At 45.2% G+C, this 19,415-nt stretch overlaps 1 protein-coding gene across 1 annotated transcript; it reads right to left on the bottom strand.

Moving 5' to 3' along the window:
• Window positions 1–3,691: 3,691 nt before the first annotated feature.
• Window positions 3,692–6,908, bottom strand: zfp36l1a (zinc finger protein 36, C3H type-like 1a). Its single transcript, XM_061082311.1, has 2 exons — window positions 6,663–6,908; window positions 3,692–5,337 (listed from the first exon to the last, which is right to left on the bottom strand). Exons 1-2 carry the CDS (start codon window positions 6,711–6,713, stop codon window positions 4,273–4,275), a joined length of 1,116 nt encoding a protein of 371 aa, XP_060938294.1. The 5' UTR covers window positions 6,714–6,908; the 3' UTR covers window positions 3,692–4,272.
• Window positions 6,909–19,415: the final 12,507 nt, after the last annotated feature.

Here is a 19,415-nt window from a genome sequence, read left to right as displayed (position 1 = left end):
ATCGTGGGTAATGATGTCCCGGTGGACTTGTTTGAGATTTGTGAAGGGCAGTGCTGTCAAAACCAAACAGATATTCAGAGTTTAAAAACATAGCAAAAGCAGGCTACACTTTTCAAGTAGGTCTCTCCGGTTTGTGAAGACTCTGGTCATGTGCAGTGAGAGAACGGCCAGGGTGCATGCAGACATGCAAGTCGGTTAGTGACAGACAGGTACGACAATGAATCATTTCTTTCGGACCAAATGAACTGATCGTGTCACAGTCCCTGGCTTTTTTCTATTTTTAGACAAACTTATTTATTGATAGCTACCAGAGTGTGGAGAGTGTTTCAGAAACATCTCCCGACCTTTCCCCTGAGAACAAACAAAATCTCACTAAAGATTTGTTAACGTTATAGATCTGATAAAACAGTATTAAGTATGTTTTTCAGCTATTAAAACGGGTCCCGTGGTTTCCAGCGCTTTACAGAAAACCTCCACAACATGATTTCTGCTGCCAACCCAGTTGTTGATGCCTGCTTTACAATTCAGTGGTTTGATTTGTGGTGTAAACTGAATATTCATGTTGTGGGATTCTAAACAATGTCTGACACAGAGTGAAACAATCTGAGGTTGTGAGTAATCATCCTAAAACCAGTCATAACCAAAGCAATATTTTGTGTTTCCCCTCTAACCTGATTGGAATGCATGAGAGGTACCTGCACTCACACTGACTGGGGCCTGCAGTAAAGTCAGACTCTCAGGAGGCAGGCCACTGGTTCAGAGATGTTGCTGGAGGGTTAGTGGGAGCAAAGGACCAAGACAAGAATCTCACTCGGCCCAGGTTCTCTGGAATAAAGCAACAAGGGGGCCTCTATGGGTCAGCTGTGACGGGTCAGCACCCACCATTGTATGCAGGGAAGGGAGTTCCTGTCCTGGATCCTTTTTGCAATCTGAGAGAATATAAACATGGACAGACGGGAAGTGTCCAGAGAGCAAGGAAACACAGAGGCAGTGTGGATGTTGAGTTGAGAGTCTAAAAGGGGAAGTTACATTATGTTGTTAGTGTAAGAAGATACCATTCTGCTTGTATTACTGCTCAAAAAGATTATCTCCATTTATTTTGATGTCAGAATACACAAAACAACGGACCACACAGGGAGCTGGACAGTCTGATAACTGTAACGTCTGAGGCAAATATTTATCCCTCCATTCGCAGGAGTGTCCTCGAACACATATCGATCGGCTCGCTTCAGGATCACTGATCGGGTCATAGTCCTAGCTTTTTTATTCTTGGAAACATTACAGCCCCCTCCTTTTCCCCCCGGATCAATACTTCAGCTGAAACCAGGGAGCTTCTTCTCTTTGTGTAACTAAACCTTTCCCGATTTTAGAGTTTGATCATCCGCAGGTCAATAGCCTTGACTGCTCTGTGTGCAGATCACCACCAATCAACTTCCACCACAGTGAAACTCCCATTAGTGCTGGAAGCTGCACAGAAGCACAGATCGCAGGCCTCTTGTATCTCGTTTTAAATATAAAATTCATAAAAAATATATCCTAAAAACAATTGTTCAAAGTTTGATATTGGCACCATTAGTGTGGACTACACCTTTAGCCCAATATTTCTTATTATTTAAATCGTGCCGAATGAACCAGTAAGTTCCTGTTTAACAATGTATTTGTGAACGTTCAGACAACCGTCACTGGACTATTTTAATTTTGAGGAATAAGTTTCATTTGTACCTTTGATAAAAAAAGCTTTGACACAGCTGAAACCACACAAGTCCCCCATGGCCTGTCTCTTCTAATGCTACCCATATGTGACTAAATTTTTAAAGTTGTAATCTTATATAACCCAAATATTGTCTTTTAATAGTCTCTATTAATAAGTATGCAGCTGTAGTTGTGTTAGAATCTGCTTCAGGTGTTAATAGCGTCTGCATGTGAACCATCTTCCGAAACGACCCTTGTACACAGTTCATGACAAAGTTCAACTTTTCCAAAAATATGGGGTTTATTGACTTAACTGCAATCAATACTTACAAAAGAGAGAAAAAAAAAACAGTTTTCATATTAACTCACAGAAATTACTGTAGTGAAAAAAAAAAAAATGGCTGAAAAAATACATTCAACAGTTTTTACTTTCTTTGTGTCAAAATCTGTTCACCTCTTCCAAAACACGTGAAGGCAAGACAAGTGACTTAATAAAATTATTTCTCCTCCATTTTTATCAAATATAAAAGGCCACAGAAGCCTTAGCTACCTGGAATGTATTCAATGAGGCACTTCCAATGGTCAAGAGGGGCAGGGGGGTGGTGGGCGCCAAGCAAGTGCATCCAATCAAATTAAAAGAACTAGATAAACTCTCCTCAACCCATTTGGTCACAGCTGTTGCTTGTATTGAAACAGACTGGGTGTGAGATCATTGCTGATGTTTCACCACCACCAGGCTTCCAAGCTGCAGATTCTCCTTAAACCAGTGATGACACTCGTGTTAGGAACCCCTTCATTTCCACCATCTACCCAAGTACTGTGAAAATACTTCTGTTTAGAGTTGGGGCAAGATCAGAGACTAAAGACACAGAGGAGTTGAATCCATGTAAAAAAAAAACACAGTTGATTTCTGTTACTGTCTGGTTATTGGAAGGCATGTGGGAGTGGGGGGGGGAGAAACATCAGGAATGAATACAAGCAAATCTAGCTAAGATGGAATTGCAGTCCAATAAGAGGGAAGTAAAGAATAAAGTACAATAAATAATCAAAACGCAAAACATCTTTTTTTGCATTTTTTTTTGCTTTAAATTAAGTTTCATTTTGACAAAGTGTAGTTGCAGAACAAGTCATTGAAGTACAATATATTAAACTGTGAAAAAAAGGAAAACTGACAAAAACGTCTTCACAATCTTTAGATTAATATGGAAGATCATAATTTAACATAAAAAGAAAATATATTCTATTGTTCATTATCCAGATAAATACAAAACAAAATTAACAAAAAAATGCATATGATCACCAATAAATATGTTCTGATAAGTTAAATAAGCAGTGACAAGAAAACCTTCTGTCTGGAAAGTTTTTTCAAATAATAATAACCGTAATAATAACATTAATAAAAAATAATTATCAAATAAAGAAAGCAAAAAAAAAAGGGATGTAATGAGTACGGAGAACGCTCCTCAGAGCAGGCATTTAAAGGGATGGGGGTGGGGGGGAGAAGTTAAGTAAAATAGCTTGGAGATCCGATCTCGTCAAGTCGCAGGATGTAGAACTGCACCATGGGAATGCTGGAATTCCCCAGATCGGTGAAGATGAAGGGAGGGGGGGTGGGGGGAGGGTCCTACAGGTTTAATGATCAGGTTGATATCAAGACTTCCTTCCCAAAAGACACAAGAAGAAGAACAAGAAACAAAAAAAAGCCAGTGACCAGCAACAGGAGGAGAAAAAACTCAAGAGGGGGGAAAAAAACAAACACACACATAACCAACTTCCAGTTCAAAGTCCTTCCTGCAGACTCACCCAGTCCACAATTACATAAGAACCGTGACAGGGGGGGGTAGGGGGGGTGGGGGGTGGTGGAGGGGGCAAATGAGAAAGAACCAAAAATAAACAGTAGTCCATTCACCCTAAACACATGCAAAAACCGCCCCAGGCACTTTTTTCTTTTCTTTTAAAAACTATTCATATCATTTCAGGGTCTGTTATTTTGTTTCCTCTCTCTCCTTTTGTCTTAACTCAGTCTGTAAAAAACGGCTGCGGTAAATCTACACTTAACGTTAGTGAGCACCCTCTAGCTAGCTCGGGGGGGGGGGGAAGTGGTATCGTCAGGGAGGGAGGGAAAGAGGGAGGGAGGGAGGGGCTAGGAGGCTAGTGCAATGCACGCCCCTTTCCAAGGCCACTTGTGCTGCTACACATTCAAGAACAAATAAGAAGAAAAAGAAAAAAGAAAAACAAGTGGCACCTGGGGAAAAACAGTCAATTCTTGTTCGTGTGATTTTTTTTTTCATTGTTCGATTTCCTCTCCATTTTTGGCACTATGACACATGGCAGGTTAGGCTTTTTTAAAACTTGCTGTTGTGCAGATCAACGGATGAAATGATCGTTCGAGTTCCCTTAATTGACTGAATCCTCCTCATGCTAACAAGGAAGTGACACGGTGTTGTTGATTGAAGAGAAGACGGTGGGGGGGAGAGGGGCTTGGGAGAAGGGCAGAGGTAGAGGGGGTGGGGGGGGGGGGTGCCGGGTTCTCTTTGTGTCATCAAAACATAAAGTCATTGGTGGGTGCTTGTTGCAGTTTTAGTCGTCAGAGATGGAGAGGCGGCTGAAGATGGGCAGGCGGTGGGTGGTGTCCAGCCGGGGGGACTCGGAGCCGCTCAGGCTGCCCCCGGAGCTGCTCTGGTAGCCATCTTGGTCTGAGAGGGAGTCAGGTGGGCTGGAGGGAGTATCGAACATCTGGGGGGACGCCAACATGGGCCTGAAATAGTAAGGTTTGCTGGTGGGAGAGGGGGGTGCAGGGTTGTTGGGCTCGGAGCCCAAAGGGCCGACGCTGAGGCTGGGCCCGAACAGGTTGGCCAGCTCCTGGCTGGAGTAGGTGAAGGGGTTGCTGCTGGGCCAGTCGGACACCTCGTCGGGGAAGAACATGGGCGGGGGGGTGACGGAGGTGGGGCTGTCCCTCAGCCCGGCCGAGCTGGAGAAGCCTGCGAAGCTGTAGCTGTGCTGCAGCCGAGGCCTCTCCATCTTGTTGGAAGAGTTTAGAGGGGAGGACTGCTGGGGGGGGCCGCGGCGCTCCTCGGCGTTGTGGATGAAGTGGCAGCGGGGGCCGTACGGGCAGAACCCGATGGTGTGGAAGGTGCGGCACAGCTCCGTCTTGTACTTGGGATGGCGGCTCAGGCTGCGCAGTTCGTGGATCCCGTGAGCAAACTGGCACTTGTCTCCGTACTTGCAGGAGCCGTTCTCCTCGAAGGGCCGGCACAGCTCCGTCTTGTAGCGGCTGGAGTTGACCTGGCTGCTGCTGCCGGTGGGGCTGGCCGGGCCCAGGCACTTCATGAGCCGCTCGCCGGTCTCAGAGAAGGAGCGGTCGCGCATGCGGTTCTCCTTGTTGCTGCCGGCGTTGCCGAGCCCGGAGATGAGCGAGCAGTGGTCCCCGGCCTTCAGGCTGTTCAGGAACTGGTTCTGGCAGAACTTTGTGCTGCTGACAGAGTGCCGCCGCTGGTACACCCCCCCCACGGAGGGAGATCCCACCGCTTTCCTGTCCAGCAGGGCTCCGGTGGGGCTGGAGATGGGCACGTTGGCGCCAGTGCAGGGGACAGACATGGGATGGGGGGCTCCCAGGTTGTTGTTGAAGCCGAGCAATTTGTTGTTCTGTAAAAAACACACAGAAGGAAAAAACGCAACGTTAGAAACAAATACATTCTGAGGATTCACCAAAACTGACAACGTGGTCTTGAAAACGAAAGAGTGTTGGAGGGCCGCAGTGGAGAGAGAGAGAGGGAGGGAGAGAGAGAGAGGGAGAAAAAAAATCCCAGCCTCCACTTGCATGACTGTTCTCTTTGGCTCTGACAACACCAGCGGATACAGGCCTATAGAACAGCAGCTGGTTTGGCAAGTTGCCCCGGTGAGGAATGTGAGCCTGTTTAGTAAATGGAGCAGCAGCACATGAGGCCGGGCAGTGGCCAGCGAGCGGCTGCAGCGTTTGAAAGAGAATGAAAGTGGCCCGAGCATCCTGCTGAATTACAACAGAAAGAAAAAGGGACTCATCTGCTTTTCAATGCACTGCAGGAAATCACCGGCCAGGCTGCTGCTGCTGCTGCTTTACATGAGAACACACCAGCAAACACTCAAATCCCTACAAGTTTGTAAAGAAATCTGAAAACTTAAAAAGATGCAAGACTAGGAGGCAGTTTGAAGTTGAAGCAGGAGGGAAGTTAAGGTTTTATGTCCTTTAAGGAGGTTTATTCTCCATCGTTAAAAAGGTTATTGTTTGAGGAGTGTACCAGGGGCAGAAGGTGGAAGCCAGACAAATCTGGTCTGATCTAAAAGCTTGTAATGAAATCTCAAAACTTAAATAGATGCAAGACTATAGGAGGCAGTTTGTTTTCCAACCTGGAGGGAAGTTAAGGTTTTATGTCCTTTAAGGAGGTTTATTCTCTATCGTTAAAAGGTTATTGTCTGAGGAGTGTACCAGGGGCAGGAGGAGGCTGAAGCCAGACTAATCTGGTCAATGATTAGCGAGCATGTGGCTGCTGCTGTGACCAGAGTTATAAAAAATAAAAATAAAAAAAAGTGGCGCAAAACTGCTCCAGAGTTTCAGACTGAATCACAAAACGTGTTGCACCGAAACCCGGTGAAACAAACCCGCAGATTCTGACTTTACACACACGTGTCAAGCGGGGCTGGGAAATGAGAAAAAAACGCGGATAAAAGGAAAAGTTGAAACAAAGTAACACACGTTAAAACAAAACACGTACACACGAGAAGTGGATACAAAAAACACAAACAAACTAACTAAACAAAGTAACAAATCAGAGCAGCAGAGCAACAGGCTCCGGGCGGAGGAGCCGAGGGCCGCGGTCATTCCTCCACAGGCTGCCCCGGCCCGGCTCGGCCTGGCCTGGTTCGGCTCGGCCCGGCTCGGCTCTGGAGACACATAGATAATAAGGGGAACAGAAGTTTGTGCAGCTCTCTACCTTGTTCATGATCTCGAAGTCGAAGAAAGGCGACACCACGGCTGCGGTCATCGTTGCAGCAGCGAGCGGACTCAGGTCGGAGCAGGAGGAAAAGTCGCTTATCAGAAAGTTGTTGCTGCAGGTCCTGCGGAGGTTTCCTCTTCTTTTCTGGGGGGATTCGGGTTCTTTTTGGGGGGTAAATATATATATTTTTTTCTTTTTTGGAGGGTTTTGCTGCTCCTGTGTATTTAGTGACCCTGCAGAACTCCCCCTCTGCCCTGCACCAGCCCCGACATTTGCTTTTTAATCCGTTGCAGGAGGAGCCTCGAGCGCTGGGCGTCAACTTTCAGTCAACTTTTTCTCTCCCCCCCACCCCTTCCACCCCCCCCCCCCCCCTCTCTCTCTCTCTCTCTTCCTCATGAGCTGAACTAACTTGCATTGCTTTGACAGTTTGCCTGAGATCCCTCCGCTGAGAGCCAGGACGAGTCCAGTGATTTGAATTCTAAGAAACTTAAAGTGAAACCAAAGTCTAGTTTTTAAGTCCTTTATTTAGATGGATAGATAAACAGATGCACTTTATTGATCCCAAATTGGGAGATTATAGAGCAAAGTAGCAATTAAACACATGGAAGAGTTAGAATAGAATCTAATAAACACTACACATACTAGAAACTCTAGATTCTGCCCAAGAAAAGAAGTTGTATTAGTTTAAGACCGGATTTACACTTTGCTCAAGTTGTTTATTAAAGTTGGTGATACTGTACGTGTTCTGTTTATAACTTGTTACATGTAAATAAAACTTTCAGTAGTTCTTTTAAACCCTAGTGGTGAAGTGTAGACTACAACTTTATGCCCCTTTTCTTCCCTTATGGAAATCTGCTGCTGAACCAGCAAGTCCAGTGATTTGAATTCTAAGAAACTCAAAGTGAAGCAAAATCTAGTTTTTTAAGTCCTTTATTTATTTAGATGGATAGATAAACAGAATGCACTTTATTGATCCCAAATTGGGAAATTATAGAGCAAAGTAGTGATAAAACACATAGGAAGAGATAAAATAGAATCTAATAAACACTACACGTACTAAAAACTCTACATACTTCCCATGTAAACAAGTTTTATTAGTTTAAAAGGAGATTTACACTTTGCTCAAGTTGTTTATTTAAGTTGTAATACTGTACATGTTCAAAGTCTAGATTTTAAGTCCTTTATTTAGATGGATAGATAAACAGAATGCACTTTATTGATCCCAAATTGGGAAATTATAGAGCAAAGTAGCAATAAAACACATAGGAAGAGTTAAAATAGAATCTAATAAACACTACACGTACTAAAAACTCTACATACTTCCCATGTAAACAAGTTTTGTTAGTTTAAGAGGAGATTTACACTTTGCTCAAGTTGTTTATTTAAGTTGGTGATACTGTACGTGTTCAAAGTCTAAGTCTAGTTATTAAGTCCTTTATTTATTTAGATGGATAGATAAACAGATGCACTTTATTGATCCCAAATTGGGAAATTATAGAGCAAAGTAGCAATAAAACACATAGGAAGAGTTAAAATAGAATCTATTAAACACTATACTAAAAACTCTACATACTTCCCATGTAAACAAGTTTTATTAGTTTAAGAGGAGATTTACACTTTGCTCAAGTTGTTTATTAAAGTTGTACTGTACGTGTTCTGTTTATAACTTTGTTTGAGTGTGAAAGTATGTAAATACAACTTTCAGTAGTTCTTTCAAACCCTAGTGGTGAAGTGAAGCTACAACTTTATTCCCCTTTTCTTCCCTTGTGGAAATCTGCTGGAGTTGTTTACTGGGAGGCGCTGCTCGCTGCTCGGGGTTTCAGCTTCCATCCACTACTCTGTAATTAATTTACGCTTAATTGCTGGAGTGTAACGTCACTGGTGGGACTTTCCGGTGAATTCAGGCAGCCAGAGATTTTAACTCTTTCCCGTCAACAGCTTTACATTCCTCTCTCTCTCCGCCTGTGTGTGTGTGTGTCTCTCTCTCTCTCTCTGTCTTTTCACCAGAGTTTCTCTCCTCTTCCTCCCCAGCAGCTGAGTGTGTGCATGGACGTACAGTACATGTCATTTCATCAGGTATTCCATAACCTGATACCGCGAGTGATCTCACCGAATTCAACCACAGCCACAGTCACAGTGACACCAGCAGCCGCAGTATAAAAGGAGTCATGGCTGTGGAGAGTGAAACCCATACAAGAGCCATTGTGGTCCATCTTCCTCCCGCCTCCCAGTCCATGACAGAGCAGCCACCGGCCATGTGCAGAGTCAGTGTCAAGGGTTGGGTTGCAAATACTGAGGAGGAGAGAGGGAAAAGAAAGGTTCGGGGGGGGGGTGGGGGGGGAGAAAAGAAAAGAAGCTGATAACAAACACACAAAAAAAAAGGTCTGGAGTTGGAGTTGGAGGAGGGGGGGGGGTGATGGCGTGAGGGGCAGATTTATGGGAGACGTTTATTACTACACAGCTCTGCCCCAGGGAGGTGAGGGAAGAGGGGAGGGGAGAGAGAGAGAGAGAGAGAGAGAGAGGCAAAACATTCCCTTTCCCCTTCCTCTTCTTTGGCTACACAGGAGCCACACAGGGGGGGGGGAGCTTTGTCTACTGAAATGTAGAAGTTGTGTTGAGATAGAACAGAGCAGACACACGAGAGGCCGATGGATGGATGGAGGCGAAGTTCTCCTCATCTCCGGCTAAAGTTCTTTCACGAGCCGACCTTAGAGAACAAGAGTGTTATCTGCCACCGGGCATCTTCAAGAAAAGTACAAAGTTATTCTGGACCCAGTCAGACAGAGAGAGAGAGAGAGGAGAGAGAGAGAGAGAGAGAGAGAGAGAGAGAGAGAGAGAGAGAGAGAGAGAGAGAGAGAGAGAGAGGGTCGAGAGGGTGTGCTTTTCAACATAAAAAGGGTTTTATGAGCCGCGGCTGTGTAGAGCAATCTCCCCCTGGAGTGTTTTCACAGACGACAGGGTTGGGATGACAGACCTGCTGGAAATCACATCTGCAGTTCAAATTGGCTTGTCAGGGATTGATCGAGTGGATCCGATCGATTGTGGCCCTCCGAGGAATGAAGGGATCCCTCTGTGGGTTTTAGCAATCCCCACCAAAAAAATCAGTCTAGGTGTGAAAGAACCTTAAAGGACTCGTACTTGTCACACGCTAAACAGAATCAAAGCCAGGGTTTATTTACAGTACAGCCAATGCACAGGGGAGCGTGATGTCAGTGGCAGGAAACTTCACAGCAGACTTGAACTCGGCGAGGTCAGCGGGTCACCAAACTCAACAACAAGCTGCTGACTCAGATGGAAACGTCCCCTGTGCTGGACCTTGGCCTCAAGAAGCCTCAGTTGTTTGCTTTAATTCTCTCAGATGTATCACGCCTGTGCTTGATATTGTGCGACTTGCTTCTCCTTCCAGGTTTAAGAGGAGGCACCTGTTTCCTGCCAAAGAGAAAATATACAACAACAAAAAAAAACAGTCTGCTCTCTCGGGGGAAATGTCAGGTGTGTTCCTATTTTAAAGATGCGGTGGGTAAACCCCCCACCTACTAGAACTGCGACACAGAAGTTTGCACACTCCCCTTGATATTTTGACAAACTTTTTAACACTTAGTTTTCCAATTTTTTAGTATTTACACTCTGGACTGGATTCTTCCACTGGCAGCTGAGAGTGTTTATATCGGAGAGTTTGTGTTTGTCGAGGTCAGCGCTGTCCTCCTTTGACTCCGAAGGCCTATCAGTCTCTCTCTCCTCACTCTCCGCTGCACGGGTTTGATTTCTGCTTCCTGCGCTGTCGTCTCCGGTGACCTCCCCTCAGAAGGGAGGATGGGGATGAGGCTTGAGGTCACTGATAATGTGCAAGTGGGATGACAGGATGTTCAAGTTTTATCTTCTTCCAAAGTGGAGATGAAAGAAGTCACGCAGGAGCAACAAATTGGCTGGGGTGGTTGTTGTAAAAGCAACAGGCTGCCGAAGTTCTCCTCCACAGCCAGGAGAGGGCAGAGTTCTTCCTTTTCTCTCTCCTCCTGGTTCACCATTGCATATCTGCTCTTTCTCTATGTTAAGTATTTAAACTATCTACATGGCTACACCTCAAGTGAGGAATTTCAAATAAAACATTACACAATAAGATCAACACAGTCAAACACAGCTTGTTGGGACTTGGGATGTTCTGTAATCAGCCTTTGTACTGACACACTGACTTACTCGCCCTGAGTGAAGCAAAGAGAGAGACTTATCAACAACCAAACACAAATGCCTCACACTCGCAGCGCAGTAACCTCAAGCTGCGCTGCACCACATCGACCACAGACTCATTAACGGCATCTCAAAGCAGGAATAAGTCGTATTTCTACCGCTGCAAATTGTGTATTTGTTGGTCCTTGATGAATACTTGGGACAGTTTGCCTCACATTGACATTCATGATATCTGACAGAGTTCATTTTTCCAGCTGATGTTTCTGAAACACACAAACTTGCATTTTCAGTTCCTTAACACCGGAGGTTATTATGAGAAACTGTAAGTGGAACTAAAAGCGCTGAAAACACGACCAATATCTATAACACTTGCTGACAGTGGCCAAGAGGGGGGGGGGGTGTCAGCCTGGACAGTCTATCATATGGCCCAACTCAAGTCATGTCCACACACTTATTTTAATCCTATGAAAAGGCAGCGATTTCTAAATACTCCTTTAACTTCCCATTTCTTTCCAGCATGTGAGCACATCTTTCACAACAACAGCTAATCAGCCTGCTGACTGTTGAGTAGTTAGCAGTTAGGGAATATGTGTAAGTTCAACCTAAATAGGGTTTGACCTTTTGAATATGTTGTCATGCATCAGCCCACGTTCGCTCCCTACACACACACACACACACACACACACACACACACACACACACACATCCCTGTTTGTGTGATCCCTGTTCTCGTCCGTATATATCCTCTGACAGCCAGGACACCGTGATTGCTTCGTTTTCATGTCTCATGGTCTGTTTGCCAAATTCATATGGGAGGAGTGTGGTCATCGTGCAGGGTGAAACGAGCCTCAGAGGGAGAGAGTTAGGGAGGGAGAGAGAGAGAGAGAGAGAGAAAGAAAGAGAGGCAGGGGAAAGAGGAAAATAAGAACTAGCAGCAATTAATTGTCCATAAGAGTAGCCGCAGCATTGTTAGTGGTGAACCGCCAACTCCTCTTGCTGATTCTGTTCCCATGAATCGCTCCAACATGCCCATCCGCTGACTTCCACTGCCCTTCATCTCACACTGGGTGGGATGCGGCATCAACGCCGGGCCCTGGCTCGTTCAGAAACACGTCACAGCGCTGCACTAGCACAGTTCAACACAAACACACCAGCGTCTTGCAAATGAAAGTCTTTCGCCCTGTCAGTGCCAATTTGAAGCAGAATAGTTCAATAATGATGTTTTGGTTAAACGAGAGGTCACAGAAATAGCAGCTACGCAAGCGAGTGCCGGGGTCAGCGTTTAAAGGAGATTTACTCTCCAGTTCCTCCGCTGGCATTCCCGGTCTCTAGAGGCGTTTTTTTTATTTAGAGCGAATGCCCAGCTTCCTTCTCTGACTTCCTGACCCGGGGTTTCCTGAGGGACAATCTCTCTGTCTATCCAAGAGGCTCATGGGAAGGGAGAGTTTTGTTTACCACTCGCACATTAGGGGTCGCAAAAGGAAGAAGCTCAGGTCAAAGCCATCAAGCGGATGGCGAGCGACGCTACATGATACACAGCGAGAGGGCAGATGATGTGAGGAGGAGGTTAGGGACGCAGAGACCAGGGTTCTGGTGCCCGTTGTGTCCACGTCCCCCTGGGCTCGGACCTGACCCGGGTCCAGGTGTCATGACCATGCGGCGGACGCTGAAACGGGATAGTCCTCAGCTCCTCACTCCACACAGGACAAAAAAATAAATCAATGGGCTTTGTATAACGTAGGAACAGTGGAAAGCATTCTCTCGCCAAAAAAAAAAAATCCTGCCCCTGTCCCATCTGTCTCCATTCTCCTGCAGACCTCACAACCGGCCCTGTGTGGTCACTCCTGGACTAGAGTTACACACTCCATGTGTCCGGCTCCGGACAATACACAACAACAGCCCGTGTGACCCTACCCACTTTTCTCACGCTTTATCGCCGCGGATTTATTGACCTGGACGTGTCTCCTCTGTCCAGTTATTGATATCTGTCCAGATGCTTTTGACGAGGACGAACTCTGTGCTTCACGACAGCTCGTCTAACGTAAATGAGATGAGCTCTTGATGATGAGTGGGATTGACGGGAGCGTGGTTCTGATTAAGTGATGTCGAGCTGTGAGAATAGGATCAGTTGTCTAAGAGCCCCCCCCCCCCCCCCCCCCCCTCACTCGATCCAGGGCATATGGAGATGTCAAACTCCTGCTTGTTGTAGGCGTGTGATGATTTATTGTGAAAAACTGAGCTTTTATTGTTGCTGCAGCTCTAGTTCTGTGCCGGTATTTACTGCTGGTAGAACACTGCAAATTATAATCATCTGCAGACGACGTGATAAGTACAGCACTGCAGAATCTGTCTAATGCCTTCCAAGGTTTGACGTTTTTGTTTTCCATGTTGGTAGTAAACTTCTGGTTAAGTATTATTGGGACCCTGAGACCTCAACACACTGTAGCTGACAAAATCACAAATAGAACGACACAAGTTGATGTGAAGACCTATGATGAGCGTTTAGAGAGAAATGCTGTAAAGATAAGAAACAGAGACGAGATGAGAAACACATCCACTATCATTCAGCAGACATCACAACCAGAGACAGAAATACACTTGTTGGGTTTCTGTGTTTATGACGTTTGATAGTGTTGTTTGTTTGTTTTTAGTTTTTTCCACATGTGCTCTTTGGTTTCTATTTATTTTATTACAGTTTCTATATTTAACCAAGTAGCAGTTCAATGGGAAACGTAGTATGAGCAGGATAAGAATAGAAATGCCAAGTGAATAAGAAAAATACAAAAATATTGAATACAATAACAAATACAACTCCAATAAGAGAGTATTATTCTATACCCGTGAAGTATGTCATTGAAGTACAGACTGTTAAAGCACGTAATTAGTACATTTCTATATTAATGGACCTCGACCAAAGCTGTGGGTGCTGTGGTGATGGTGTCTGTGTTCTCGCTGAGAGCTGCAGGTGTTTGAACTTCAGCAAAAGGTTATTCATGTGTTAAACTGTTCCTTTGTCCGTTCCCCCCCCCCGAGATGAAAAGTCCCTGTGACGTCAGCTCTTTTCTCCTCCGTGACCTGAGAGTCACAGAAGCAAGTGAAGTACATCCAGCCTCTCTTTACTGGCAAATGATGAAGAAGTGATCAAAAACTGAAGGAAAAGCTCATGTGGATAAAGATCAAGGAGTCCGTGATAGAAGGATTTCCTCAGAGGGAATAAAGACAAATGCTCCAACAGTATTTGTAGGATCTCAAAGGGGCCGGATTACGTCACCATCTGACGGCTCTGATTGTAATTCTCCTAAAGCGTTTACAATCACTCAAAGAAAACAACTCCGGGGCTTTTTGTGTGATTGCCCACAGTACAAACACGCCACAGCCCAGAATAGAGTCTGATGTCCAAGATGAGTCTAAGCCGCTGCTTTTCTTTTCAACCTTCTGGGTCTCTGAGGCCGGTCCAGTCCAACTGCCCCCACTCCTCATGTCTTTCTCTCCCTCTTTCACTCGTCTTCCCTGGCAGAGAAAGAAAGTGCAGCTGCTTGGAGTCCTTTGGGCTGAATGAGAAGAATTAGCCCATTTGGTTGACTTTCCTGGCCAACGCTGTAATTTTCTGCTGCCAGGGCCTCACATCCAGTTCCAGAGCGGCTCCTGGGCTCCGGCCACTGGTTTTTCCAACAGGACACTGGAGATTGCCCTGCAGCCATTCACCACACAGGGTTCCATCGCCCGTCTGCCAGAGTGTGGCTGCGTCTCCGGGCCCAGACGTAGGTGCACCACTAAACCATCTCATCAGGTCTATTAGTCTCTTTTTTAGCCTTAAAAATAACCGGGGTCATTTGCTTCGAATAAAAAACCACTTATTTCAAGATTGATGAAAACCGAACGTAATAATCTTAATGGTGTTACCATATTGTGTTTAATTTCAAGATAGTGACCCTCATTTCTTAAAAGCATAAAAACCTAATTGGGAGCAAGTGGAATTGCTTCACTCCCTTGGCAGAGATTTGCCTCTGACTCAAACCAATGCGATCTGAGGGGGCTGGATATCAGACTACATTCCACATGAAGACAGATGTTTGTTTCAATTTGACCATTAGCGTGTGTGTCAGCAAGTTTCCCTGTTGGTGATACAATGATTTAACGAGCTAAAACTGGTATGAATTATGCCCTGAGTTTGGATTTGGCTTTGGTGACTGGATAATTTCATTAGAATGCCCGAAGAAACATATACAGCCTTGCTTGTGTGTGTTTCCAGTAAGCACTAATAGTGTCACATCAGGCCAACATGGCAGCCCTTGTGACTGCGTCAGCCCAGGGGAGTGCTCGCACTGTTGCGGTGTTGTGTGACAGCTGAATATGGAAACACTTTTTGCGCTTGTTAAGTACTTTCTGGTTTTTGCCCCCTTCTTTTCTTGCCTTGTACTCTTATAGGTTCTACAAAGTCTAGTAAAATGGAATGGCTTTCCCAGAAATGAAAGTTTATTGTCCCCCTCAGCCCACCCGACTCGTAAATAATGGCACATTTACCAAAAAATCCAGAGCCAACAGTCCCCACCTTCGTACCATTACCAACGCCGCCCTGTGCCAAAGCTGCTGCCAAAGTACACCCAAACAATCCCCCTTTCTACTCATTGAAACCTTCCAACTGTCTGTTAACAGGGTTCACTCCGCTGCAGCCCTCCAACTCCACAGTCACAGGGAAGAGCTGTCCAAATGCTGTTGGTGGGAACTGTACGTGCGCCCTCTTCGCCATTATTGTTCTCCAATCTTCATCTATAACTCTTGTTTTCACAGTAAACAGCTTAAAGTGTTTTAACAGCCGCACACATGCATCAAACGTTTGAGGCTTTTTCGCTGTTTGACTGAAAGCTGCCTTCAATCCAAAGTTAATAAAACTCATCAGAGGCTTTGGGGGCAATAAATTGATTTGGACTAATGTCTCAAAATTAGCGTTTGATGCAAATTATGATTTCTTTAGCCAGCTTGAGAAAAGGCTGTGCTCTGCTCTCATGCTGGCTTATGTTCACACATACACTTAGAGAAGGATGCGGTCAATTTCTTTCGGAGGCATAAATTCAGATCTTCTGAAAAATGCCAGCACGGAGTCCGAAACGCTCCAATAAAATCAAAGATATTATGAAGAGTGAATATGAAATGTGTTCCACATGAGCACCAGCTCTTTCTGGGGAAGGCTATTAATATTGTTAATACAGTGACCTCAATCGTTGACTGTTTTTTAATAAAACCTCAGTGTTTGGCCTCTCGCAGACTTGGCCTGCACAGCTGTTTCCAGGCTCCTCGGTGGGAGATCAACTTCATCTGCTTCGGTCGTCCACATTGGCTCGAATCACAAACAATCATTCTCCAGTCAGTGAATGGAGAGACGCGTTGGAACAGAGCAAGCAGGTGAGAAGGTGTAGGTGGAAGCGTACAGTGCTGGAGCTTCCACTGTGGGCAACTTTCTCACTGCATGACTCACTGAGTGCACATTTAAAATACCACAGAAAACTCTCCTGATCTTCACATAAACATTCCTACCACCTCTGACACTGGAGGATGACCTCAGTGCTGACGTACAGTAAGCGTCTGAGGTGTTTTCATTAGAACACGTGGGATTGGACTAATAGCGCCGGCCGGGTGACGCTCTTGACGTCTTTTTAACGATTCTGTGACTTAATCAACTCAAGTCAAAGGTCGTGTTTTCGCCTGAGAGTCCTCACAGGCCGGATATGAATCTATGAATCAACAGCTTCCATTAAACTGCTGTCATGTGAGGTTAAAACTTCACTCTGTTATCGTAAGAATTTTCAGGATAAATAAGACTTGAAGACTTTGACACGTTTAGAATATGAAGACTTGTGAAATAATGATGTGGAAACACTTCTCCGAGGTCAGACTGAGACAGAAAGGCATAGAGTGGGTATTTGCAGAGCTCGGTATTCAGTCGTGATTTATCTCAGCTGAGGTAATATCAAGGTCGGCGCCCTGAAAATGTATTTGCTTCGACAAGATGCCTTGAGCCGGATAAGAGGGCCTGACGCTCCCAGCTCAGCAGTGTGATGGATGAAAATGCTCCGTCTTGTTTATGCAACCTGACACGAGGCATCTGCTGGCCGCTGGAGCGTTCACTTGGTGCTTCTCCACCCGGGCCCTGTTAGACTGAATCAAAAGATTTCAGATGCGGGGGATGAAGAAGAATTAATGCGAAGTCAAGGACGTTCCGTTCATTTGGTCAGAAGTTTTACCTGTACCTAATGGGACTTTCGATAGAGCTCTGAAAAACACACAATTATAACTAACAGCCTGCACAGAAAACTTTGATCTGTTCCGGCTGAAACAGGGAATCGTTCATATCTGATCCACAGACTCAAAAATAAAGATGGACACTGAGTCTCCTTTTACTCTCACTCTGCGGAAATGTAACCAAAATAACCAATCGAGAGACAGTCTCATCATGTTTTTATTGCATCAAATAGCTAGCTAAAATAAAGTTACAATAAAATAACACTTGACCATACACCAGGTTTATTACCTATCCCCCAACCAGCCACCAGGGGTGATTGAGAAGATTTTGCTTCACTTTTGGGGAGCAGTCCCATGTCGTCCATCTTTATTTTCATGTTTATGGGCAGGATCCTTTCTCCAGCGTTATCATGAGGTCAAAAATATGTATCTGTCCAATAGTTATGATAAAAAACCTGCAAAACTAATGTGATCTGCTTTGTTTTTAGTGCTAATTAGCTAATGTTAGCTTGCTGAAACTTTACAGCTTGATCGTGTTAGCATGCTGGCCTTTGCATTTTGCTTGGCTGAAGTCTCCTTAGGGTAAAAGTGAAGTCTCTTTTAATCAAAGTATTTCAAATAGGAATTATTGCTTTTGATGAGATCTGAGATTTTTTTATAAAAAGCATTCACAAGATTTATGGGATCTAGCTTTCAGCAAATCTATTTGTAGGCAGAGGTTCAAGCTTATATCAGGTCCTATAGTTACAGTGCAAATAGCAGTAATGGCCTCAGGTGTCTCGTGTTGTGGCAAACAAACACTTTGCCAAACGACGTGACATTTGCAGCGATGAGGTAGCTCACTCAGCTGCAGATATAAACCTGTCATGTACAGCCACATCATCATATCCTGCTCGCGAAGATGTTGTTGAGTTCCATCATAAATTCAGGACTGTGCAAATTTAATAAAATGTTTCATTAGATCTCATGGTGCACAGCTGTTATTCAGCTGTAGCGTTTCAGTTTATTGTTTTATTTTCTGAAACCCTACTAATCCCCTGATCATTTTTCTCCACGAGGAAAATCAGTTCCCGGCCAAACTATTTAAAGTTTAATGGCATCAAGATTCTGTGAGGATTTCTGTGACGTTTCCTATTTTCCACTTGGCTCCATGGAGCAGGAGCGAGTGGACTCAGCGAAGGTTTGGCAGACGAGCTCAGGTGTGGATGGATCTGCTCAGACTGAAGCTTTTTATGGTCTGAATTGACTCAACGGAGCAAAAATCACGGAGTGAAACCCGACCAGCACTGGCTGTTTGTACTCGTGCCAGCAACAGAACGTTTTCTTCTCTTATTCAGATTAGACGAATAAATAAAAATCTGCCAAAACAACGCGCTCGCAGACATGCTGTAATCATTATGTAGCCATGTAATGTACCATAAACTTCAGAGCACCAGGCAGTGATGGAGTGTGTTTACTCTTGTGTGGGCTCATTGTGTTTTTGAATCGTGCTCCATATGTGAAGAAGCTGTGGACTGCTGCTTCGGTATCTCCTCCATCTGTCTCTCTCTCGTATGACTCCCCTAAAAACACAATATTCGACCTCCGCTTTTGTTTCTTCTCCTCCTTCAGCCTCCACCTCCCCCGTGCAGCCTCCTTTTTTTAAAACATCAATTACCGCCGGGGGCACAAATCCCTTCAAACGAACACACGCTTGCACAAACTTTACCTCCTTCTTTACAGTATTTAAAAAGGCAAAACAACAAGCAAGTCGGCGAGAAAGACAGTTGAAGAAAGACAGAGGGATGCAGAGGGAGGGAGGGAGGGAGGGAGGGAGGGAGGGAGGGAGGGAGGGAGGGAGGGAGGGAGGGAGGGAGGGAGGGAGGGAGGGAGGGAGGGAGGGAGGGAGGGAGGGAGGGGGGAGGCAGAGCACCAGTAGGGAGAAAGTGCGGAGTCATGCTGTAGGAATGCTGGAGGGGGGGGATTGCTGGCGTGACTGCCCCATTTTTCACAGCCATAATCAGAGCCAGCTGTCAGTGAGAGGGCCCAGAAGATGAAGAAGGGGGGTGGGGGTGGGGGGGGGGGGAGTTGGGAGGATGGAAGACGAGAAGGGGGGGGAAGGAGTGGGAGTAGAGGGATTTTGGAAGAAGTTAGAAAGAGAGAAGGGAGATAGGAGAAGTTGGAGGAGATTAGGTTTTTTTAGTGAAGTTAATTTATTTCCTCTCCGTGCATCACCGGGCTTCAGAGTTGTTTAAAGAAGGCGTCTGAAAAAAAGACGTGTTGTGTAACGTTGTGTAACGTTGTGTAACTTGCATGCACGATAACACAACATGGCCTTGACTCGGC

This window comes from Limanda limanda, chromosome 12, assembly GCF_963576545.1.
Source record: "Limanda limanda chromosome 12, fLimLim1.1, whole genome shotgun sequence".
Taxonomy (NCBI): Eukaryota; Metazoa; Chordata; class Actinopteri; order Pleuronectiformes; family Pleuronectidae; genus Limanda; species Limanda limanda.
This window is presented reverse-complemented; position numbering and strand designations above follow the sequence as displayed.